Source organism: Fukomys damarensis, unplaced genomic scaffold, assembly GCF_012274545.1.
Source record: "Fukomys damarensis isolate Sample0158 unplaced genomic scaffold, DMR_v1.0_HiC HiC_scaffold_16, whole genome shotgun sequence".
In the NCBI taxonomy this organism is placed as follows: domain Eukaryota; kingdom Metazoa; phylum Chordata; class Mammalia; order Rodentia; family Bathyergidae; genus Fukomys; species Fukomys damarensis.
This window is the reverse complement of record NW_022900928.1, coordinates 67,080,701-67,106,932: the sequence shown is the minus strand read 5'-3', so window position 1 is coordinate 67,106,932 and position 26,232 is coordinate 67,080,701. Positions and strand designations below refer to the sequence as shown.

At 47.7% G+C, this 26,232-nt stretch overlaps 1 protein-coding gene and 1 long non-coding RNA gene across 3 annotated transcripts in view; one reads left to right on the top strand and one right to left on the bottom strand.

Annotated features, from left to right (window-relative positions):
- The window catches only part of LOC117286344, a 32,865-nt gene extending 31,482 nt beyond the window's left edge, over window positions 1-1,383 (bottom strand). The window contains exon 1 of the long non-coding RNA XR_004517483.1: window positions 1,102-1,383. This is a non-coding gene — a long non-coding RNA (uncharacterized LOC117286344). The remainder of the gene's footprint in view (window positions 1-1,101) is intronic.
- Window positions 932-5,809, top strand: Thy1 (Thy-1 cell surface antigen). Of its 2 annotated transcripts, none has more exons than XM_010629250.2 (4): window positions 932-1,005; window positions 3,134-3,194; window positions 3,672-4,007; window positions 4,522-5,809. In XM_010629250.2, the coding sequence occupies exons 2-4, from the start codon at window positions 3,158-3,160 to the stop codon at window positions 4,632-4,634; spliced, it is 486 nt and encodes a 161-aa protein (XP_010627552.1). In that variant the 5' UTR covers window positions 932-1,005; window positions 3,134-3,157; the 3' UTR covers window positions 4,635-5,809. The 2 variants fall into 2 exon arrangements, with proteins under 2 accessions (XP_010627552.1, XP_010627553.1); XM_010629251.3 differs by lacking the exon at window positions 932-1,005 and adding an exon at window positions 1,025-1,097.
- The last annotated feature ends 20,423 nt before the right edge of the window (window positions 5,810-26,232 follow it).

Here is a 26,232-nt window from a genome sequence, read left to right as displayed (position 1 = left end):
AGAGACTCCTGGTGACTTCAAAAGGATTGGGTAGAAAGGGTGCCTGGATCAGTATCTTTCCAGACTTAGTCACCTCCACAGCTTTCTGGGGATTTCTGTTCCCTCTCTTGTTGCATGCAGCCAGCAGAGCAGAGGAGCTCAGCACTGAGAGCTTGGGCTCCAAGGCCACCACCTTGCAGCCCTCCCACTTACTAGCCATGAAGTGGGATGGGTTGAAGGGGTAATGTGACTGTGCATGTCTGGTAAGCACCGTGCTTAGTGGAAGACAACAACCCTTCTGTCTTCTGAAAACCAAGCAGATAATTCAGAAAGTGAGGAGAACCTAGCTCCAGCCCAGACTCGGGGGAGAAGGAGTACCCTCCGCAGAAAGCACCTGCAGGTTCCCCTGAAGAGGTGAGGCAGAGCTGGGGATCGGGAAAGGACCCGGTGGGCACACCACCGGCCCTGTTACCAAAGGGCTGCTCCACCATGGAATACATTCTACCGGCTCCTTCAAAGAAGGACCAGAATATTCCAGCCCAAAATTCTCTCACCAGAGGCTCGGAGAAAGAGGTAACTCGGAAGCTTGGCAAATCCTGCTCTCGCTCCGGTTTTCCTAGAGACTTCTGAAGACTGGACCAGAAGAAAGGGTTACACCCTTAAAAGGACAGCAGTCTGAGGGGACTCGGGGAGGCGCCTGATATTCTTTGGTCTGCCACACCCTGGTCCCAGGGTCCCAAAGCCTGCTACCCCCGGTCAGGCCAGCAGCCACAGGGCTGACTGAGATCCTTCTGCAGGAGTCAGCCACCTTCCTACCTTCCTACCCAGGCACCACTGCCACCTTCTCCCAGGCCCCTCGCCACCCTCATCCTCTCCCCTCAGCCTCTGATTGGCTGAGCCTCGGACCCTCCCCGTCCCCCTCTCCCCCACCCCTAGTGAAGACTGCGGGCTCGGTGCTGGGTGCAGCAACTCGAGGCGGCAGCTTCGCGTCCGGAGGAAGCTGCGGCGGCGGAGGACGGGGCCCAGGTGAGAGAGGAGCCTGGGGGGAATCGGGACGCTAGACGCTTCGGGAAAGGTCGAAGGGCGCTACGGGGAGGAGCGGCGCAGAGCTGGGGAAGGTACCTGCATGCCAGGCCGGGCGGAAGCGCGAAGCTCTAAGGGGCAGGGGCCGAGCCGCTCCTCGCCTCTGGGAAAGCCCCTCCCAGGCTTTCGCCCACTGGCGGGCAGCTGTGTGGGGCTGCAGTGCTGGAGGAGGAACTGGAGGAAGGTCTCCGAGGGCGGCCTTTGCCTCTGCTGTCCACCCAGAGGACCCCATACCCAGCTCTCAAGGGTGGGGTGGGGGACAGAAATAGGCGAGAGGATGGAGGGTGGCCAGCCGAAGGGTTCTCGGTTCGAAGACCTCATGAAGGGCTGGGTGAGGGGCACCTAGGTAAGGAAACCGCAGTGCCGCGGGCGGGGACTAGATAGAAGACGGGCAGGCGGGGGTGGGGAGAGCTGAAAAGGAAGCGGAGCGGGGGACCTCAACTGAGAAAGAAGACCGGAATAGGGAAGTGATAAGGGTGGGGCTAGCCCGCGCAGAGCCGCTCCGGGTCTGGCTTCGGGAACCCCCGGAGAAGGAAAAATAGATATACTGCGCCTCCCGAATTCTACCCTTCTTTGGCTCCACATCTTCTTCCAGCCCTGGCCCCATTTCTTCCCTTTCTTGGTCTGCCCACCGCTCCCCCTCTTCCTAGATCCCAAGCGGCACCCTCCTCGGCTTCAGAGCCTAGGAATTTGGCTCAGAGCGGCAGCTCCACCCGGATGAGTAGCTTTCACTGTGGCCGCAAAGCCTGCGACCCTAGCCTCACCCGTCCGGGGCTGAGCCCGGCGCTGAGCGCAGCAGCGACTCCTGGAGTGGCGTGCCCTGTACACCCAGTGTGCAGCCCAGGCAGGGCCCATGCCTCTCCTGCGGCTCCTCCAGGGCGAGCTCTGCTGCGACCAGGCTGCTTCACCTGCTCTGTGTCGCTAAGAGGCTGGTCCATTTAAGGCTGTGCGACCCTAGCCTCACCCGTCCGGGGCTGAGCCCGGCGCTGAGCGCAGCAGCGACTCCTGGAGTGGCGTGCCCTGTACACCCAGTGTGCAGCCCAGGCAGGGCCCATGCCTCTCCTGCGGCTCCTCCAGGGCGAGCTCTGCTGCGACCAGGCTGCTTCACCTGCTCTGTGTCGCTAAGAGGCTGGTCCATTTAAGGCTGTGAAGAAAAAAAAAAAATATATATATATATATTTTTTTTTTAAAGTACCGGAAAGACAGGCGATGAGTGTAGGAAGGCAGGCTATTGAGGCCAGACTGGAAAACCACAGCCCCAGGAATCTCCAGAAGTTGGACATTTGGAAGCATCTTTGGCCTGTACAATCAGAGAGAATTGTCATATCCCTCACACACATCTAGGAACACCTTAACTGTGTGTTTTAGTCAGACACACGCCTGACATGATCCTGAGCCATTAGCACTTGAGGGCCATGTACAGTGGAGCAGTCTGGCATTTCCTTAACCCCACCATAACCCCATGGTATCTAAGGTTAAAAGACCCTTATTCATTCCTTCAGTAAATATATTTGGAACATCTGCCATATGCCAGGAACTGCTGTAGGCATTGGAAGTTTACTTCTGGACAAGAAAGAGTCCCTGAATGAGGATTTTTTTGTTTCATGAGCATCTAGCTCATTCATTCTGAAAGATAAAAAGAGTTCTGGAGAGTGGATGTACACATACAGCAATGTGAACACTGTATTCTTGAAATGTGGTTAGGATAGTAAATATTATATGTATTTTTCCAAATTAAACTTTCAAAAGTAAGTAAATAGTAAGTCCTTGCCCAAGGAAAAAGAGTGGTAAGGATAAATCCCTTAAAGCCATGCAGGTAGGAAGTGCTCCGTGGCCAGGCACTGACACCCCGCCATTCTCCATTCAGGTGTGTTTTCCCTCCTCCTCCCTTGCTTTCCTTAGGGAGGAAAGAGCCAGAGGCAGTGTCACCTTCCAGAGAAGAGAAGAGAGGATGAGGGGGGTGGAGGAGTGACTGAGATGTCCATCATATTTCAGAGTCTCAAGCCCCAGCTGTAAGTGCGGGCACACCAGTCCCACCTTTTGGCTAATTCCCCTCTGTTCCCCACCCCAGATCCAGGACAGAGCTTTTGGCACCATGAACCCAGCCATCGGCATCGCCCTCCTGCTGGCAGGTACTCAGCAAGGGACAGGGCTGACAGTCCAGGCACCCTGGCTTTCCTTTCTTCAGAGAAGCTTGCTTCTTCCTCAAAGCCTCAGAAAGTATACTTAGTTGGGGGAGAGAGGGCTCTTTTGCCTCCCAAAGACAGCTATTATCCAGCTGACCTTCTGACTGCTGGATTGCTCTTTTAGAAATAATTCACTGAGCCCTGCCCCTTGCTAGTGAATGGGAATCTCCAACTGGGAACTCAGAACTCCCCAAGGTCACTTGCCCCTGCAACTCACTAATGGGACCCAGGGTCAAAGAGATTAGGGAGGGAGGTCAGGGTGTTAGGGTGGGGGGTTTCTGCTTCCAGGACCCTTGCAGTGCAGTGGGAAGAGGCATGAAGAGAGCAGCCTCCTGTGCCCTCCCTGGTCATATCTACTGTCAGTATAGGTTGGAAGCCCCTCATCAGCTCTCCACCAATTGGAATGGGCACTGCTGGTGCCAGTCTTGCAGGTGTCCCGAGGGCAGAAGGTGACCAGCCTAACAGCCTGCCTAGTGAACCAGAGCCTTCGTCTGGACTGCCGCTATGAGAATACCACCACTTTGCCTGTCCAGTATGAGTTCAGCCTGACCCGTGAGAAAAAGAAGCACGTGCTGTTTGGTACTATGGGGGTGCCTGAGCATGCATACCGCTCCCGGACCAACCTGACCAGCAATTACAAAATCAAGGTTCTCTACCTGGCCAACTTCTCCAACAAGGATGAGGGGACCTACACATGTGAATTGCGCATCTCTGGCCAGCAATCTGCCCCCAACTATAAGAATGTCTCTGTGCTCAGAGGTGAGGCAAATCCCCAACAGGGCCAACTGGATGGGAGAGCCAGGCTGGGGACCACCCAGCTGGCTAGAACAGCAGACAGTTCCCTTAGTGGGGCCAGAGAAGAGACAGACCCCGTGACTCCCTCACCGTCTCCCAACTGCTGCCTGGTCCCCTTGGGAACCAGTGCTCTCAGTGTGAAGGGAGAAAAGCTGCGGGCTAGTTAGACAGGTACGGCAGTGTGGTAGCTGCTTTCCACCATGACTTTGGGCAAGTCCCTTGGTCTCTCCAATCCTTTACCCTCATGCAAAACAGGGGTGACACTGCCTCCTCCACCCAAAGTTTACTTGTGATGATGTTTAGCAAGATTTTCATAAGGTATGCATGCAAGAAGTCAGCACCCCACAAATGGGAAATATGGTTGGTTCTATTAGACCAAGTTGGCCCAGCTCCCTGAAGAGAACACACCCAGAGAACTGCTCCAGGCAGTGCCTACCCCACTCCCAGTGCCTCTTCTTACCCCATTCTTTCTCCACAGACAAACTGGTCAAGTGTGAAGGCATAAGCCTGCTGGCGCAGAATACCTCGTGGCTGTTGCTGCTCCTGCTCTCGCTCTCCCTCCTCCAGGCCACAGATTTCATTTCCCTGTAACTGTATGGGCCCATGGAGGATACAGGAAGCCGCAAGGCCCAATGCAGAGATCCGGCTTCTCTGAGTTGGCTGACCCCCTCCCCAGGCCCTCACACATATTGGGGAGTAAAAGCGACCCCACCCCCTATGAGGAACCCCAGCGCTGCATGCCATCATCTACCCACTTCCCCCTCTCCGCACACCACTGGCTGTCTTTTTGTACTCTGTTCCAGAGCTGCTTCTGTCTGTTTTATTTAAGGGTTATCCTTCCTTTTCTTTGGGAGTGTGTGACAAGAGAAGCTAGGATAGGGAACTGGATGGAGTGTGAGGGTACGTGATGGGAGTGAGGGGGACCAGTCCCTGGGGCATGATCATCCTTGCCCACCTGGACCAGAGGCCTGGGAGAGACCTGGGTAAGGAGGGAATGGGTGTGTCTGGGCCTAACCTGGATGGGCTGTGTGCTGAGACTTTTTCCAGCAGGCAGCGGGTAGCACCTTCAGACCCCAGGTGTGAGGGCTCCGTGAGCATGTGTGACTCCTCACATGAGGGTAACCTGAGCATCTCCAGGAACATGCTCAGTCACAGCAGAAAAAGTCCCTCTGGCTACGATAGACGTTCCCTAGGGCCTTGAGCCAAGGGTGCTGCCCATTGAAGATGCAGATTCAGTGGGGAGCAGCAGCACTAATACAAGCTTGAGGGAGGGGTTAGATAGTGAGAGTCCATTGGCTCGCCTCACCTCAGGAAGCTGAAAATGTGAGCCTGTTGTCCTCCGTTGTACCACCAGTTGAGAAGGTGATGGAGGACAATGGCCCCCAGCTGTCCCAAGCTCCCAAGAGCTCTGTCCCACAGGCTCAAAACTGAGGGGTTACCCAGAGCCCCACAGAGTTTGGACCAAGTTTCCAAGGGAGGCTCTTCATTCCTTCCCCATCACTGCTGGCTCTGCTGGCTGGGCCCCAAACCCCCAGACAGCCCCTGCCCCGCAGGCCTATCTCCTCAGAGTTCTTGGGTGACCTGAGATAGGCCCTGGAGTGACACCCCAGGGTGGCACACTCCTTGGGAAACGGCTTTTCCCAACACCCAGCTCCCCACCCGGTGGCTCTGCCCATTGTGTGACCGTGTATAGTGCCACCACAGCTTCTGGCATCTCATTGAGGAAAAAGAAAACTGCACAATAAAACCAAACCTCTGGAATCTGTCCTCATGTCCATCCGTGCTGCCCTTCCACAGTCCCTGGACTGCCTCCTCCCCTTGAACGGGAGTCTCTGTGGGCAGGAGGCCCAAAGAGAACCTGGGGGACACCAGCCCTCCCTCCGCCTTTGCCTCCTTCCTTCTACTTTCTGCAGCCCCCACCCCCACTGCTTGCTGGGCTTCTTTTAGGAATGACTCCAACGTGACAATTTACCCAAATAAATGAAAGCCCCCTCTGCGGATTCATCTGCCAATGGTGGGCTCACCAAGGTGTATACAGATACAGACCGCAACTGCCCAGGGAAACACGGTAAGGTCTCTATGACATCTAGGGACTCCCTTGGGAAGGACAAGGGGATCTCTGTGTGTGACAGATGGGGACTTCTAGTGGCCAATGAAGGAATCCTCATGGTACTGAGGACCAAGCTTCTGCCTCTGCAGCACCATGTCTATCTCCTGTGTTTGCGTGGGTGTCCACATGTGAAAGAGCCCCATGGCCCTGGCTTCAGGAGGTGCAAACACATTTCTAAGAACAAGCATTGGTGTGCAGTCCACTGCTGCTTCACAGCTCCAGTTGTTCCTCAGAAAGGCCCCCTCAAGTCCCATCTACTATTTAGAGGGCACTGAGGCACGAAAGAGGGGTTTGGTAGGAAATGTCCGTATCATCACGGTAGGCAGGCATCCACCCTTAAATCTAGAAGCAATGCCTACAGAAAGGACTGGGGGTGAATAATTTCCCCTTAGAAGTGGAGAGGGAACAATAACACACAAATACACACACACACACACACACACACCCTCCATCCCCGAGGGAAAACAAGCATTGGAGTTATCCTTGGACTAAGGATTGACAATGGCCATAGGTAGTCATGGTTCCAGTTGAGTTAGTTCAGGAGCCCTACCCAGCCTGCTCTGCTTTGCCAGAGAATGTGGAGGAGGAGGCTGACTCATTTGGTATTTAGCACTAGATAGATGACTCTGAGCATTTTTCTTAAAGGCCCAGGTCTAATTTAATGCCACTCACTCCCGCTCTCCCTAATGCCTCCTGCTGACACCTCAGCCTTATGCTGGCCCCTGTAGTGACCATGTCCAAAGAGGGTAGGAGAAGCCCACCACGAGGAAAAGCTTCCCATTACACAACAGGGCTGACGGCATTCAGCGTGATGCAGCCAGCTCTGGACACCCCTTGGGGCAGAGACACCGTTCAGACCCTGCTCCTTGCTCAGCACTTCCTTGGGGCTGTAAGTCCCGTGCCAAGGGAGGAAGATTTGGCAAGAAAAGCCTTGGTTAAGGGAATTGCAACAATTGCTGCTGCCGCCAGTGTGGAGTGAGGAGCAACACCCTCGGGGCAGGAAGAGGGAGAACAGGTGTGAGAGCCTGGCACCTGTGTGGGCTGCCTGTGTGGGCTTTGCTGGCAGGCAGGTGCTGGGAAAATGGGGTGCCCGCTCCTGCTCAGGAGAGCTGATACTGATTTCGCCAGGGGGTCGTGCTATCCTGAGAAGCCACAGAGGCCTGCAGAGGTCCACAGACTACAGAAAGCAGGAAAGGAGAAGGGATCGGCCCATTGGGCCACAACATAAACTGATTCAGAGAAACCGTGCCATGGATGGTGAGTGCCACAGGCTTTCACTGCAGGGCACAATGGCATCGTCCCTCGCTGCTCAGGTCACAGGTATGAAGTAGGCTGTGGGACATCAGCGGTGACTTGGGCATTTATAGAGGACTGGGGCCTGCCCTGTGCACATGCCCCAGACACACACGCGCACGCACATCCATCCACCTCCTCATCCTCTCCAACTCACTTTTCGGCCGCCTAATCCCTACTTCAAGGCCTGGAATTCTTGCTGCAGTGCAGCAGCAGCCCCTATTTCTGGACCCGGTTGTCCACTGATACAGATACAGACCGCAATTGCCCAGGGAAACACGGTAGGGTCTCTATGACATCTAGGGACTCCCTTGGGAAGGACAAGGGGATCTCTGTGTGTGACAGATGGGGACTTCTAGTCCCAGTGAAGGAATCCTCATGGTACTGAGGACCAAGCTTCTGCCTCTGCAGCACCATGTCTATCTCCTGTGTTTGCGTGGGTGTCCACATGTGAAAGAAGCAAAGCCCAAGTTAAGAGCAACCATTTCCTCATTTATTAGCAATGGAACACTGGGGCTGGATTCTCTCAGAGTCCTGGAAAGGCGTGAGGGTCTCTGGCACTTCACTCGATCCAGGAAGGCTTTAGGATGGAGGTGGGACAGAACAGCTTTCTTGCTTATGGCTCAGGCTCAGATACTGTCAGGCCCAGCAGTTTCCTCACCCCTCAGGGTGTAGACACTGCCAGTCTAGACTCACAGGAGGCATCTGCCTGGCAAAGGGAAGACTGGGGGCAGGAGGAGGTGTGGAAGTGGATACGGGGGGCAGAGGGCGTGTAGAGTCTCAGGAAGACTGCCTGTCAGTCCACATCAAGAAGGGGCTGTGACTGCTGGTGTGCCCAGGGAGTGCCTGGCGGTGTGTGTGGTCAGGAGCAAGCCACAAGGTTTGCAATGAGCAGTTTCCTGAACTCAGTGGGAACCTGGACCAGACAACCCTAGGTGACTCTAGTCATTATGCTCATCCTGCTTCCCCTTGGTAATTCGTGTGTGTGTGTGTGAGTGTATGTGTGTGCGTGCGCATGTGCACTGCTGGGGATCAAACTCTGGCCTCATGCATGCTAGGCAAGCACTCTTATCATTAAGCTACAATCCCAGCCCTTTTTATGTTATTTTGGGGCAGGGTCTCCTTAAGTTGCCCAATACGGCCTTGAATTTGCAAATTCTTCTGCCTCAGCCTTCAGAGTAGCTGGGATTACAGGTATGTGCCACCATGCCTGGGCCTTTCAGTACTTCTTAAAAGGTTGGGTTGGCCTGGAGTCATTTATTTGTACAACAAACATTATGCACCTAAATGCACCTGGCTCTAAGCTGAGAGGTAAATGATACAGCCCTTGGCTAAAGGAGTCCACAGTCCATAAGAAGCAAGGAATTGATTCAGTCCAATGAAAAGGGCTACAAGGCAAGAAAGCAGTGGCACATGCCATTGGGTGCTCCACAATATGGCTCCTCCTCATCTTCCTCAGCTACACGACTGACAAATTAGAACTGGAATGTGTGGCCCAGAGTGAAGTCCTCATCTCTCAGTCCCCTTGTGACAGGATGTGTCTATATGGCTAAGTTCTGTCAATAAGCACAAAAATGATATGTGTGATTTCTGTAAAGGGCTCTATAAGACAGAAAAAAAGTGCCTTTTTCTGCCTTTCCCTTTCATGCCAGCTGGGATGAGGAGCTGATGGCTGGAACTGGAGCAGCCATCTTAGACTATGAGATAGCAAGTTGAGTGTTTCAAAGGACAAAGCACAAGACAGGAGCTAGGTTCTTGCTATGAAAGAGTTTTCACAGCAGGAGTCCCAGACCATCTTGATTATATTCTGTTATCTGGAATTTTTCATACTCACAGCTAGCCCTAAAATTAGCTTAATGAGAAGCCACTACTTAATACCACTGAACTGTACACTTAAAATTGGGCAAGATGGTACATTTTAATTTTTAAAAAAGAAGTACAAGTTTGGATTCCTAGGGACAAAAAAGTAGAATGATGGTTTCCAGGGGTTGAGGGAAGAAGGAAAGAGGAGTTACTGTTTTTTGGCTACAGAGTTTAAGTTTTGCAAAATGAAAAGAATTCTGTGGTGGGACCACGGGCAGTGGTAACACAACAGTGTGAATGTACTGAAGTCACTCAACTGTACTCTGAGAGCTGAGGAGGTGAATTTTATGTCAAGTCTATTCTAATACAATTATAGTATAAAAGTATGGGGATTTAGCTCAGTGGTTCCAGCTCCTGCCTCACAAGCAGCAAGGGCCTAAGTTCGACCCCCAGCACCAAATAAAACAAAAACAAAACAATTATAGTATATGTTCTGCCAAAGCGAGAGCTGTTCTACTACAATTAAATAGAAGACTCCAAGACAGGAGGAAATGTTGGGAGATGGTTATATGGATGCATACGTTTGTCAAAACTCACCAATCTGCTTACTGAAATTGGCTAAGTTTCAGTAAATCACTCTCCAGTAAAGCGCTAGGGGGATGTATATCCAGCAGGTTCCAAGGCTTCCCAGAGGAAGAACTATAAATTCAGAGTTAGCACAGCAAGCAGACTCTGTGTTTTGCAAGCTGATCACAAAGCATGAAATTTTCTTTCCTCTACATCATGCAAAACTTAGCAGTAAGAATGACGAATAACAGACAAGCCCTACCACTATGCTATGATATGTCTGCCCAAGGCCTGTGTGCATTGAGGATTTGGTCAGCAGCCTGTGGTGCTACTGGAAGGTGGAGGCTTGTGGGAGGGAGCTGGGTCACTGGGGCCCTTGAAGGGGACTTGGGGAACACAGCCCCCTTCTCTCTCTCCCTCCCTGCTGCCATTAAGGCAAGCAGTTTCCTACTATGATGCTCTGCCCCACCACAGGCCCAAGACCCATTAATGGGAACAGGTGGCCACAGAATGAAATCTATGAGGCCATGACCCAAAATAAGTCTTTTTTTTTCAGTGCATTATTAATGGTATTTTGTCACCGTGTTGTAAAGCTAACTGACATACCTCATAACACTTACATTCTAGAAAGGGAGATGGGCATTAAACAAGTAAACCAATAAATAAATCTGATAGTTACAGCTTAGGATCATTTGTATGTAGAAAATAATGGAGCAAAACAGGTAACACTCTCGCAAAGGTGACCAGGAAGAGCCTGGGCAGGGTGGCCTTTGCGCACAAACCTGAAAAAGGAGAAATTACCAGACCCTGGCAGCACTACAGAAGCACAGCCAGGTGAACAAAACAGTAAGGACACATGCAAGGTATGCAGACAAGATGGGGATGTCATTAAAGAGGAAGGCACCACCAGGTGAGGCATCCCACACCTGTAGTCCCACCTACTCCAGAGGCTGAGGCAGGAGGACCACAAGTTTGAGGCCAGCCTGGGCCACTTAGCAAGAATTTATCTCAATAATACATAAATGATAAAGGAGTCAGTGAAGCCAGGTCTAAGGGGCCTAAGAGGTCAGGGTGAGAGTTTGAATTGTATTCTAAAAGCAATGAGGAAGTTCTAATCTTATGCTTAGAAACAGACTGGAGAATAGCAATGGAGGCAAGGAATCAAGAGAGTGTTGCAGTAGTCCTAAAACATTTGGCGGCAGCTCAAGCAGTTGTACTGGTTCAAATAAAGAGAAATGGTGACCTTGAGAGACACTAAGAATTAAAGCAGAAAGGGCTGGTGGAATCTGAACAAGGTTGTGTATTTTACTAATATCAATTTCCCAGCTTGGCTACTGCACTACAGTCACACAGGGTATCACCCTGGGGAAAACAGGGTGAAGGGTATATGATGCCTCTAACCTCTGCATCTCAAGGTTGCAGACAGCGCTTCTTGTAGTTAGCTTTGTAATTTCTTATAAGTTTATCTGTTTACACATTCCAGAGGCCTCAGCCTCTGGAATTGAACCCAGGACCTTCACACTGAGTTACATCCCCAACCTTTTTAAAAAAAAAATTGGGGGGGGCTGGGGATTTAGCTTATCAGTGCCAATGCTTGTCTAGCAAGTGCAAGGTCCTAAGATTGATCCCCAGTTCCAGAAAAAAAAATTTTTTAAATTTTAATACAGAATCTGGTTACATCCCCCTGCCTCAGCCTCCCCAAGTGCTGGGATTACAGGCCTGCCTACAATTACTTTAAAATTTAAAAATTGTATTCTCTGATAGTGAAAATAGCCATACTTCCAAAACTGCTATACAGATTCAATGCAATCCCTACTGAAATTCCAACAGCATATTTCACAGAACTAGAGAAAAAAAAAATCCGAAAACTCATTTGGAACCAGAGAAGACCTAGAATAGCAAAAGTAACTCTAGGCAACAGAGACATGGCAGGGGGTATCACAAGTCCCAACTTGAAACTATATTACAGAGCCACTGTGATAAAAATAGCATGGTACTGGCAAACAAACAGACCCAAAGATCAATGGAATAGATTAGAAGATGAATAAACAACTCCAGACATACTCAGCTACCTCATCTTTGACAAAGGAGCCATCTTCACTGGAGGAAAGGTAGCCTCTTTAATAAGTGGTGCTGGAAAAACTGGATTTCAACATGCCAAAGATTAAAACTAGACCCTTATCTTTCACCATGCACTAAACTAAAATCCAAGTGGATTAAAGATCTAAATATTAAAACAGAAACACTAAACTTGCTGGAAGCTAAGTAGAACTCTTGAAAACATTGGCATAGGAAAAGACTTTATGAACAAATCCTCAGTAGTATGGGAACTGGCACAAAGAATCAACAACTGGGATCGCATCTTATTAAAAACCTCCTCCACTACAGAGAAACCACCAACAGAGCAAAGAGACAACCTACAACGTGGGGAAAAAATTTACCAACTGTTCCTCAAGGGTCTACTATGTAGAATTTATAAGGAACTAAAAAAAAAAAAAAAAAAAGAAAAAGACATCCCAAATATAAAGACCCAATTCAAAAATGGGCACATGAAATGAATAGACATTTCTCAAACAAAGACGTAAAAGCAGCAAATAAACATATGGAAAAAATGTTCAACATCACTGGCCATTCGAGAGATGCAGATGAAAACAACACTGAGATTCCACCTCACTCTAAAAAGAATGGCTGCTATCATGAAATCAACCAATAACAAATGCTGGAGGGATTGTAGGGAGAAAGGAACCCTTCTCTATTGCTGGTGGGAGAACAGACTGGTGCAGCCACCGTGGAAATCACTGTGGAGATACCTCAAAGAGCTAGGATTAGAGACACATTTGACCCAGCTATTCCCCTGCTGGGTATCTTCCCAAAATAATTACAAGAATCATACCACAGTGATATATGCTCACCCATGTTTATAGCGGCACCGTTTGTAATAGTTAAAACTTGGGAACAGCACAATTGCCCAACAACTGGAGACTGGATAAAGAAGATGTGGGTTTTTTATATATAAAATGGAGTACTACTCAGCTATAAAGAATGAGAAACTAGAGACATTTATAACTAAGTGACTGCACATTGAGGCCACACTCTTAAGTGAAGTAAATAGGACACACATGTGTAAGTGCCGAATCATTTCTCTGGCATGAAAAACTAAAAGTGTAAATAAGGATCAAAATGTACAATTGAAGGCCAGGGATTTAGCTCAGTAGTTCCACCACCTGCCTTGAAAATGCAAAGACCTGAGTTCCATCCCCAGTAGCCCCCCCCAAAAAATTGAATGATTGATATTGTGAAAGAGGAAGAGAATGTCTAAAGGAATAGGGGAAGTGGGAGGGGAGAAAGGGAAAAAAGGGGAAAGAAAAAATATGAGAAATGAAAACAAAGTCTGTAAGTAGGGAAGGGCGGAAGGGGTAATGGGAGGGCAGGGGAATGGGGAAAAAATAAGAAGCAAGATACATCATGTAAAGGTACAAGATCATAATGATGAATGCAACTATATTGTATGCCTAAAATGTACCAATAAACTTAATGGGAAAAAATTAAAATTGTATTCTCAATATAGTTGACCCCCCATGGCAAATATTTAGCTGTAGAGAGAGGACAAAAAGAACAATAACCATAGCACTCATATGGCTTGGCTGTGAATAATAACTACATAATCACAGTAATACAGACACTTGCTAGAATCCGAGAGTTTGCCTTTCAGAAAACTTCCTAATTGAAATTCTGACCCCCAAAGTCATGATTTTTGAAGATGGGGATGTGCCATGTTTTAATGTACCCCTCAAATAGCATGTTTTAGTCACTTGATCCCCAGGACATAGTTCTGGGAGATGAGGCCTAAGAGAGATGTTTAAGTCAGGAAGGCCCCACCTTCACAATGCACTGATGCCATTATAAAAGCGCTTGAGGCTGCCAGCTCACTCTTGCTCCTGCATGCATGTGACACCTTCCACCACGTATGACACAGCAGGAAGGCTCAGGACAGATACACGCACTCCATCTTGGACATCCCCGCCTCCAGAATCATGAACCAAATAAACTCCTGCAATCTGTGGTATCCTTGGATAGCAGCACAAACACACTGAGATGGGAGGTGAGCGAATGCCTCACAAACTGGATTAGCACCCTCATGAGAGAGCTTGGAGCTCCCTTCCCCCATGTGAGGACATAGAAAAGAGGCTCAGTGGTGCCACCGCCCGCCTTGCAAGCACAAGGTCTCAAGTTCCATCCCCAGTACCAAAAAAAAAAAAATCCACAAAAGAGGCAGCATATGCAAAATAGGAAGTCGACTGTCACTAACACCAGTTGGCCAGCTCTTTGATCTTAGGATTTCCAGGTTCCAGAACTATGAGAAGTTTCTGTTGTTTGTAAACCACCCTGTCTGGTATTTAATTGAAGCAGCTTCAATGGACTAAAACAACATGAAATACTAACTTAATCAAAAATTGTAATACAGCTGTATGTAAAGATGAGGGGAAGAAATGAACATGCAAAAGAGTTGAAACCACATTTTCTATAAATGAAAGTTAATTGATAACACTGAAAAATCCAGGCATGGTGGCTCATGCCTGTAATCTCAGTACTCAGGAGGATGAGGAAGAGGATCATCATGAGTTCGAGGCCAGCCTGTCTCAAAAAAAAAAAAAAACTGAAAATCAAGAAATAGCTATATATATATGAAAATTTTTAAAATATAGAAGTAAATATCAGAAAAACAGCTAAGTAGTTGAGAATGATTACTTTGGGAAATAAGAATTTAAGATGGAGTAAAAGACTGCTTTTACATTATAAACCTTTTGTCTCTATGAATGTATTTTATAAACAACATAAATCAAAAATATTCAAAGAAATAGAAGAATAAAAACGAAAGCAAAAGAGGAGTTGCTTATGACGGCTTAGATGTTGCGGGAGGGGCTGAGAGGAAGCAGAAGCAATGTAGGATGACCCCTGGGTATTTGCTTGAACACTGAGTAAAAAGTGATGCCATCTGTTGAGATACAAAAAGTTGGCAGAGAAACTGGGGTACACTCAGTGATAAAGCATTTGCCTCACATTCACAAGGTCCAGGAACCATAGAAAGGAAGCAAGGGAGGGAAGGAAGGAAGAGGAGGGAGAGGGAAAGAGAGGGAGAAAGGCGGGCAGACTGAGGGCCTATGAGGTTGAAAGCTGGATATATTAGATCTGCAATGGTATAAAATATACAAGTAGCAGTATCAAGAAGACAGCTGGGTATCCTAGTCCTAAGCACAGGTAAGAGGTTAAGGTTAGAGATAAAAATTTGGTAGAAGTCAGCATCTGAATGGTAGTTGTTAATACAAATTTTTTTTTTTTTTTTTTTTTTTTTGAGACAGGATCTCACTTTGTAGGGCAGGCTGGCCTTGAACTCACAGTGATCCTCCTGCCTCAGCCTCCCGAGTGCTTGGATTACAGGTGTGCACCACCATTCCTGGCTGAAATGGTAGATGTTGATCATGGAACAAGTAAGATCACTAGGGGAGACACTAAAAAAGCAAGCCTCTAATTCTAGGCCCAAGCCTAAGATCTATAGGCCAATGATATTTGGGGTGGGGGGGGTTGAATGGGGGGATTAAAGAACATCAGTGAGGAAAGCCAGGGGTCTGTGGGGCCAGAAAAGAGAAAGATTTGAAAATTAAAGTAGCCAACTAGATCAAGTATTGTTAAGAAGTCAAGTAAGATGAGGACCAATGTGTTGGTAACCATGGTAGCAAGTCTTCAGAAATGCCCCCCTAAAGCGGCTCTGCCCTGTGTCACCCTTCCTGTTGAACCTGACATGACTTTGCGTCCTACCTATGCCCAGCCATCTCTAGTGGAATCAGGCTGTATGACTTCCACCGCAAGATCTTCCAGCTGGTTCTCCTGGAATGCTCACTGCCGGGAAACTCTCATTTGGAGGCCCAACTCACACGGACTTCTAGTCACCAGCACCAGCTAAACTCCCAGCCAACAGCCACCATGGACTGCCAGCCAGGGGAGTGAGCCTCCTGGCTGTCCAGCTCGGGTGAGCCACCTCACGGACAGCCCTGGCGAGAACCTCCTGCTGAGCCAGCCAATCACAGAAGTGTGGACGCTCATCAGTCACAGTTTATAGCCACTGCATGGCCAGAGGAGTGACTGACAAGAGCAATAAATGAAACAGAGTCTACAGGAGCCGGCTTGGGATGAGTGTCTGAGAAGGAAGGGAAGAGCACAGACCTCTTTTCCAGGAGGAGCCACTGTGGCTGGTGTGGGAGGTGGAGTCAGGGCGGGTCTCTTTGTGAAACAGGAGATTCCTGGAGATAGGAAGATGAGAATACGGTGAAGAATTGGGAAGGCAAAAAGGGAGCTCTAGAGCTAGAAATAAAGGCAAGATAGATGTGGAAGAGGGAGGTGTGTGCACTCAGGGCTTGCTACGGTTTATACATTCTTTAAGATTCAAATGTTGTAAACGTTTTAATCCCCAAATTCATATAATAATGGCATTCTGAGGACCTCTGTGGACTAATCAGGATTGAGGGATTCGTGGGGGCCAGGTCCCCTTGATGGCATTAATGGCTCTGTAAGATAAGAAGAGGGGGTAGAAATGTGGCTCTGTGGTGGAGAATTTGCCTAGCATCCCCGGGGCCTGGGGTTCCATCCCCACCAGAGAGAGAGCGCACCAAGCTACATGCTTGTTCTAGCTCCCCATGTAATGCCCTCTGTGTTATAATGACACACAAAGACCTTCACCAGACACCAACCAGATGCCAGCACCATGCACTTGTGAATCTCCCCCAGCCTCCAGAACTCTGAGCCAAGTAAATTTCCTTTATAAATTACTCAGTCTTGGGAACTGTATTATAGCAACAGAAAGCAGACTAGGACAGGGCTTTTCATATAAGAGGCCTTTGTTTTCTCACAGATGAACAAGGCAGCTGGATGAAAGGGAGGAGAGATGGGGGAGGTAGGGGAAGCTTGAAAAAGGAAGTAATACTCCAAGAAGCATTAGAGAATGCTTAGATGTGTAATTCCAGGAGTAAGAGAATTTCTGGCCAGTGTTCTAAGAGGAAGCCATAGTGACTAACACGTGAAGGTGACCCAACAGGCCACGGCCAGCCACAGGAAGAGAGAAAGAGGCAGCCACTAGGAGCAGAGCAAAGACCCACCTGGCAGTCAGCAAAGAAACAGACCTCACATCTTACAGCCCTGAAGTAGGAGATTCTGCCAACAATCTGATTTGTTGTGTTTGTTTGTTCATTTTTACAGTATTGGAGATTGAACCCAGGGCCTTCGCACTGAGATATATCTGCACCCACTTTTTTATTTTTCATTTTGAGACAGGGTCTAAGGAAGTCACTGTGTTGCTTAAGCTGGGCTCAAATTTGTATGTTGCTCCTGCCTCGGCCTCCCAAAGGGATGGGATTACAGGTATACACCACCATGCCTGGCCTACAAGGAGATTCCTTTCTTGAGCCTTCAGATAGGAGCGAAGCTCAGTGGACACTTTGATTTTTGTTCTATGGGACCACACCAGCCAAGGTTACCAGGACTTCTGACCTGAGAAAATAAATGGTTGTTTACGCCACTGCTTTTCTGGATGTGTGTCATGCATCAGTAGAAAACCAAATTAATGAGGAAATGATCACAGCTGAGAAACATGACAGACGTGGTCAGCAGCACTGAGTGTGTCCATCTGTGATCTGTGGTCACGAATGCAAAGTGAATCTAGCCATTTGATTTCCCTGTATCATTCACCTGTGGGTGCGAGCTTGGGGAGGCAGTGAGACAGTATCAGCGGTGTCAGGTGCTTCCAGGCAAGAGCGACAGAGAGAAGGAGGGGCAAGGGAGTAGAGGAGGTTGGCAGAGGGCAGTTTAACAAGACACCACCGTCTAAGCTGGGCACAGACGTGAAGATGTCAACGGATGGGCAGGTGATGGCACAGTGATAAGTGGGAGTCGGGAAGTCCACAGGCTGTTGGGGGAGCTGGAATCTCTGAAATAATGGAGAAAGGTGGAGAGAAAGACCACGGTCCAAAGGCTAGTGGTGAAGAAGTGACATCAATCACCATCAAGCCAGGTGCTTGATGGCACAACAAGGAAGGACGGCAACAGCAAGACCAGATGTCAGGCTTCAGGGCCCAGGCAGACTTATTGGAAGGAGGGGAGCAAAGACTTATGGCACCTGTTGGATCAGTTTGTCCCCCCTGAAAAAAAAAAGGGTGCATTTAAGTTCTATTCCCTTCCTCCGGTCAGTATGACCTTACTTGGAAAAAGGCTCTATGCATATGTAAGTTAAGAAGAAGTTATTCTGGGTTAGGGTGGGTCCCAGTCCATGGCAGTGTCCTCATAACACAAGGGGAATTTGGACACAGGGAAGGCAGAGGCAGACACTGGGGTGATGCCGTTGCCCTCAGGGTTCTTTTGCTCCCTTTGGATGGAAACTATGAATAAACAAAGTGCAGCCCAGAAACTCCAGACAGCGAGTGTCAGAGACCTTCAACCCTCAGTGTTACAGCTGTGGGCTCTCCGCCACCCCTCTAGCTCCTTGGCAGTTGCAGCCAACTCTTGGCTGTTATCCAGAGCCCCCATTAGCTGGAATCTGCTAGTCTCCACTGCCATAGATGCCATCACCAGTCACCCATGGTCCATGGACCTGCTGGTCTCTGGCACCAATCCTCACTGATCTTTGTTGAGTTCTGCCATGGGTCTTTGAACTCTTCAGGGTCAGGAGCCTAGTGTTTATAGTTCTTTTTTAAAGCAACCCACTCTGCCCACACTACTAAGTAGATTTCTGAGTGCACCACCCAAGAAAGAAATCATGAGCAGATTTACTAGACAACCAGAGCAAGGCTCTGTTTGGACTGGGCCTGTGCATGGTACAGTACACAAGGGAAAACTCTCCCAGACTAGGGAGGGGAGCTTCGAATATATGGAGCAGCAGAAGGGGCAGAGTCATCTGAGACTGGTCCAAATCCAAGGATGCTGATTGGTCCAGGTTTGAGGTTGCTGATTGGTCCAAATTCAACTCTGTTTCTTTCCACAAATTTAAACCTGCTGTATTCAAGATGGACAGCTCCTGGAGTGGGTGTGGAGAGTCAGATGCAGCTGTAGCTGTCAATCAAAACACATTCACTTTGTCCTTGAAAAGGGAAGCGTTGTGCCTTTTCTGATCTATCTTAATGTTGCCACAAGCTAAAGCACACCTAGGGCCACTAGAAGCTGGAAGATGTGAGCAAGTATCTTCCTCTAGAGTTTTGGAGGGAATGTAGCCCTGAGGACCCCTTAATTAGGACTTCTGGCCTCCAGAACTATGAGAGAATGCATTTCTGTTGTTTTAAGTCCCCTAATCATGGCCATTTGTTGGGGCAGTCCTACCAAACCAAGGCCTCACCTCCTGCCCCAGTGGTAGAGAATAAAAGGAACAGAAGGCTCCACTGAAGAGGACTTTGGGGGAAATGGTATCCCCCGGGAGAGAGAGCAGGTTTCACTTAAGCCAAAAAGAGAAAGAGAAGCTTTAGGAAGGGGGCTAAGGACAAAGCATAGGCATGCCAGAGCACTGGGTCCATGAGAAGGCTTGGGGGTTGGACACTGACTTGGATGAAGAAACGCACCCAGAGGGACATGGTAATGATGCATTATCCGGACTCTCCAGACTGGTGACAGATGGACAGAGAGAACAGCCGTGACAGGGCCAGCTCAGTCAGCCACTGAGGGGACAGGTAATCAGTTTACAGTATAGTCATGGTATATGTCCCACCTTCTGGGAACTACTGGGCCCTTCTGTGATGTGCCCAGCTGCAGGGAGGGGCCTAGCCTCAGACAGCCTGAGCCCCGGCATGATCAGGAGACTGTACCTTCCCACTGTGGGCCCCCTGGGGCAGCTCCACCATTTACCCAAGCATTACTAAGCCTCTCAGAGTCTCTGAATCCTGTGAGGATGACACCAAAGTCACAGCTATGGGCTCAGACTTTGGAGCTTTACTGCTTTGTGGTTTCCTGCCATCCAAACCTGAGCTATCCAGTATGATATCTGTTAACCATATGCAGCTGCTTAAACTAAGAAAATTAAAAAGTCATAAATCATACCACAAACATTTCAAGAGTTTAGCAGTCACCTACGACTGACACACTGGGAGGGACAGAAATCATTACCATCATCACAGGAAGTTCTATAGGACAGAACCAGACTAGATCATGGGAATGGGTGGTTGAACCATGGCTTGTATAAGTAGTGGCTGAACACTCAGGAAGGGGAGGCAGAACAAAAGATCCCTTCCAGAAACTTCTTAGACCAGCTGCCTGAGGCAAGGGTCAGTAGCTCAGCCCAGGAATGCTCTGAGCCCCAGCACATCTCAGAGCCCAGAACATAGTACCCTGAGACCCAGAAAGGAGAAGGCTTCTCCTTACAGCTAGTCCAAGGCCCACTACTCTCTAATCTTCATTTCCTGCCCCAGCATAATTGAGAGTGGAAAGACCACTTCCTTCAGGGGAGGGAAGACACATCAAACTCACAGGGCTGTGTGATACCTGTAACCCAGACAGGCCGCCCACATCTGCCTTAGTTATGAGAGGCCCCAACTAGACTGTAGGCTATCTCTGGTTCATTTGGTTCCTTGTCACTTTTCTTCTCTCCTGGGTGAGGCAAGGCTCTCCACAGCTGTCCTCACTAGTCCTCTCTGTCTCATCCCTCAGATCCTATAAACACCCACTGGGCCAAGACCCTTCTACACTGAGCACTGGAAACTGAGCAAAGAAGTCTTTTCTCTCTCATCAACTTCTAAACAGCAAGAAACCACAAAACAATTTTCCATGCAAACATATTTAACATTTCTCTCATGCCAGTGGCAGGTATTTACATTTAGAAAATGAAAAGCCCTTTGTAACAATTTTCCATAGCACAGAATCAGCAGCCCCAAAACGAAAGGAAATCTCCTTCTCCAGACAGTGAGATCTCTTTGCAATTTTTAAGTGATAGTTTTTCCCACTTCTTACAATGTTTCCAAAAAAATCACAGAATCTAATCCCAAGCCAGGTTCCTCAAAGCTTAAGCAAGAGACATTGACACCAAGAGAACTGCTGTCTTCTGTATCAAAACAAACTGATTCCCGTTCTTGTTAGAATTGCAGGAGAGGGCTGTGGATTTAGCTCAGTGGTTCCATCACCTGCCTCACAAGCACAAGGACCCAAGTCTGATCCCTGGTATGAAAAACATGCAGATAATGAATATTATCATTATGTATATCTAAAATATACCAATGAATGTTTTGCTAAAAAAATGAAATAAAATTGCACGAGAATCCTAAAAACAGTTACCATGGGGTGATAAATGAAAGTTACATGATACACATTCCTGTTAATTTAAGGCTTATAAAGTGCTATTGGTATTTGTTTACTTTCCTTTTTTTCTCACGTACATCAGTGATTCCTTCAAAACATTTCCTTTAGTTAGTGTGCTAAATTTTAGTGTTTCATTTTATTGATGATAAAGCACTTATCAAGCAGCCAGGCATGTGGCACACCTCTATAATCCCAGCACTCTGGGAAGCTGAGGTAGGAGAATTGACAGTTCCGGGCTGATCTGGACAATTTATCAATTTAGCAAGACTCTGTTTCAAAAAAAAAAAATGTACAAAGGCCCTGAGTTCAATCCCCATGGTGGGGATGGGGACTTATCAAGCATTTCTTAAGGTCACTCTGTGTTCCTAATCTTCCTAGTTATCAAAAATCTTTTCTTAAAAACTTCTTCACAGTTTCAGCAACCTAAACTTCATGTTGAAAAGGGGGATGTTGCTAAATCAGGAGACGTATAAGAATAAAATCCCAAAATAGAAGAAGCAGTGGGGATGCAAAGGGAGGGGTGCAGGATTTTAGACAGAACCAAAAGAATATAGTCCTCACTGGATGTAGGGATATGTTAAGATGATGCTCTTACTGTGATTTATGCTTTACCGCTTTCTTCCCTACGGCCCCACCTTGCACCTTGCACCTTTGTGCTTATGTCCCAGCCAAGAGATGGACAACCACACAAGGAGGAAATGAACAGCCATGCCTGGCTTCTGAACTTCAGCTGCCTATTTAGAAAACAGACAGGATTCCCACCTGGATGAGAAAGATGCAGAGAAAGTGTCTTGGGCAAGCCAAGGGTTCACCTTGTCATTATATCACACCACCCATGGACAGGAGCCAGGAGGAAAGTGACAGCAGCACTGTCCCCAGGCACCTGGGAGTGGAGAGACAGCAGACCCCAAGTAGGTTGTGGAGATCTGAAGGAGAAGGACCCCAGTCCTGTGTCAGGCTCAGGAAGGAGACAAAGCCCCAGAAAGAGGAAACACTGCAGAGAGCAGCTTATTTTGGAGGCAGTTTACACCATGGACAGCGCCCCACTTCCTCCAGCCACCCAAGGCCATAATAGCAACCTTTGATCCTTTTTATCCAGGAGTGATGGGAGGGGAAATAGAGAGACATTAGACCTTACAAGGCCACACAAGCAGGAACTGACCAGTAGATTCCTCAATGGACACTGAGTGGCCATTTAGTAACAGGAACCTCTTCTTCCACTTATGCTGTGGCAAAATATAAATATGAGCCTCTGCCCAGAATTTAAGTGATCCCTGCAAAGAGGATAGTCCAACAACTGACAAAATTTAAGTGTCCATCATTCTAGTAGAATAGGAGCTGGATCAAAATAGAAATGTGGTGATATTATGCATAGCCAGCATATGCTTTTTGCATATCCCAAGTTAGATAATATCTCTGTAAGAATTAGGAGAATGAGAGAAACTAGAAACCACCATATTTTTGGCTAGGGAACTGGATAGATAGTGGTAACATTCGTGGATGTTGGGGATAAAAGAAGGGTGAGATTAGGTGAGAAATTATGAGTTTAAGGTTTGGAAGTTCTGAAATTGGGGTGCTGATGGAGCCTCGGGAGGCAGTTGAATAGTTATGACTGGTATCAGGAATGAGGTCTGCCTGAAAATAGAGATTTGGCATGATCAACACATACAAGTTGAAGTTTATAGGTGGGGAGTGAATCAGGATGGTGACCTTAGATACTCACTATGTGCTAGGGCCTTCACACTGAACTATATCCCAGCCCTTTTTGTTTGAGACAGAGTCTAAGTCACTAAACTGTCAAGCTGGCTTCAACCTTACAATCCCCCTGCTTCAGCCTCCCAGTGTGCTGAGATGGCAAGAATGCACCACGCCTCCCCTTGTCTGTTGAAAGCTTGTTATGCACATTAACTCACTGAATTCTCACATCAATCCTATAAAGCAGGAATACTATGATCCGTATCTTTAAAAATAGAAACAGACACAAATGTTTCCAGTCTCACCGCTAGAAACCAGAGTAATCACAAGTTATGTCAGAGCATCTCTGATCTATAACAACCATAGTGTGATAAGCTGCCCTAGACATAAAGATGGTAAAGGAACAGTACTTCCAAACCTGGGAAGAATGTGGAGCCTGTTACACATCAAAGGGAAAGTCAGTAGAACAATGAAAGGGGTTTGATTTGGTTTGACTTGATTTGTAGTACTGAGGATTGAATCCAGGGGCAAGCTCCCTACCACGGAGCTACATCTCCAACCCTTTTTATTTTTTATTTTGACACAACATGTTACTAAGTTGCCTTGTCTAGTCTTGAACTTGTGATTCTCTTGACTCCACTTTAAGAATAGCTGGGATTACAGGAGTGGGTCACCATGTCTTGTTAAGAAAATGGAAGTTTCAAAAGCTCTGAACGTTCACAGGCCTTTGCAGAAGAGATAAGAAAGAATGGTGACCAGAGACACCCTGGGGCCGTGAATCCTAACCTCCAATGGGCTCTGATGCTGCCCAGTGACCACACTGCATTTCCAGAGTCTATCTACTCTGGCACTCCAGCTTCGTGGTACTAAGGAACCCCAGAAGCAGCTGTAGAAGTGGCAGAAAACTTGCCCACCTTTGACCTCCTGAATCTGGAAGCCGGGAGCTAACACTCAAGTTAGAGAGCTGCTGCTCTACATATTTGTTTTTATAACTCCTCCTTCCTCTGCAAATGTACAACCCTTCCTTCTTTATCCTTACTCTCAGCTGACCTCACTTCCTAATTCACTGAGAGAGGAGAGGTGCCCAAAGAGAAGGTCCACCAGTTTCTACCATCCTCTCCGTACCTCTCCACAAATACTACGTCTTCCTTTTTCCATTTGGATTGACCACATGCATTCCTAACCAACACCAGTCGCTGTTTCAGTAATCAATCCCCTGCCCTCCCACCAATCACTGCTCTGGACACTCAACTCCAACATCTACTGCCTCTTTCCCTCTGTATACAAATATCCATAACTTATAGGGTTCTTTTTCCACTTAATTTTTCCCCCTGAACTCATTTCATTTAGTTCCTGCCCAATATCTCTCCTTTCTTTAAGCAAAACTCCTAAGAGTTATCTCAACTGTTTCTATCTCTTTCTTCCCATTCTTTGTTGAACTCTCCAGCAATTAGATTTTCACCCCAGCCACTCTACCAAAACTGTTTTATCAAGGTCGCCAACAACCTTCTAAATCTATTCTCAAATTCATCTCCCTTGACCTATAGGCATCATGTGACACATTCAATCTTTCCCTCCTCCTCTTAGTATCCAGTATCCTACCATTTCCTGGGATTCTCTTCCCCCACTACACTGGCCATTCGTCATCTCTCTGATGGTTCTAAGTTATATCTGAAAGTCCAGGACTCAGTCCTTGCCCATTTTTCTATCTACACTTGCACTGTCAGTAATCTCTTCTAATCCTATGAGTTTTTTTTTCCAGTACCAGGGATCAAACTCAGGACCTTGCACTTGCCAGGCAGGCATGGTGTCACTGAGCTACATCTCCAGCCCTATAGTTTTAAATAACATCTAAGGATCCAAGCATGTTGGTGCACACCTGTAATCCTAGCACTAGGAAGTTGAAAGCAGGAGGATCAGCATGAGTTCAAGGCCAGCTTGAACTACATAGCAAGACCCTGTCTCAAAAATACATAAATAAACAAATAACATCTATATGCTGATGATTCTCAGTTTTCTATCTCCATCCCAGACCACACCAGATGTGCATGTCCAACTGCCTTCTTGACATCTCCATTAGGACACCTAAAGACATCTCAAATTTATGATGTAGCAAACCAGATCTACCTTTTCCTCCCCATCAAAACCTGCTCTTTCCACAACATTCCTCTTCTCAGTTAATTAACATTCAGGAGAAGTATGTCCCCATTTCCTTCACACTACCTAACCCATCAAAAATTATATTGATTCTACATGCAAAACACATCCAGAATCCGACAATTCGTGATTGCCTCTCCTGCTACCACAATAACCCTATGCCACCATCATTTCTTACCAGGTGACTACAGTGACCTTCTAAATGCCCTCCTGCTTCTGTGCTGGCTCCCTTCTGGACTGTTCTTTATATAGTAGCTAAAGGGACTCTGTTGAAACAAATACCAGTTCCACCTCCCTCCCCTACTCAAAATCTTCCAGTGGTTCCCACCTCAGGGTAGAAGACAAGATCATCAGAATAACCTTGGGGCCCTATGAGGTGTGTCTTTCTCCTCTTTGACTTCATCTCTGACTCTCCTCTTCCTCTTTCTAGCCACATTATCTCTATTCTTTCTCAAAAGCAGCAAGTAGAACCCACTTCAGCACCTTTGCCTTTATTACCCCCTCTGCCTAAAACATTCTTTCCCTAGATATGTAAAGGGCTCACTCCTCCCCTCCTTCAGATTACTCAAACGTCACCTTCTCACTGAGGTATCTCTGTCCCCCTCTACACTCTGCATCCCCCTCCCTGCTTGATTGGCCTCCAGAGTTTCACAGCCATCTAACACACTATAGCTTTTACCTTTTGGTTATCACCCTTCTGCTTCTTCTGGAAAGTAAGATCCTTGTGGGGAGGGATTGTGCCTGTTTCATTCACTGCTATCCCCAATTCCTACAAGAATACCTAGCATGGAGGAAAAGATGCAAGGAAGTGTAAAGCTTGAAATCTAGCAAGACCTGGTCTTGAACAGAAAGAGGGATACCTCTTTCACTACTCCAGGAACAGAGACAAGGATGAGTCCAGATACCTGTGCAGTTAGAAATATAAGCAAAATTATTTCCTCCAGGATGCTTCTAATCTCTCTGAGCAACACAAGGGAAGGAGGTACCTGGAGTGGTGGGGCTGGGGATGTCGTTCAGTGGTAAAGCACTTGCCTAGCATGCCTTGAAAGTCCAAAGAGAATTCCTTGCATTGACTCAGTGTCCCCGTTTATGCACCCACGCAGTCATCACTATCCAGGGGTCCGTGGGGGAAAAAACTGAGCAGAGCATAGATGAAGAACTGGACCTACCCCCATTCCAGTGGAAAGGAGCGGGAACAGAAACATTAAGGCTTCCCTAAAATCCGATTATTTTGTAAAAGAC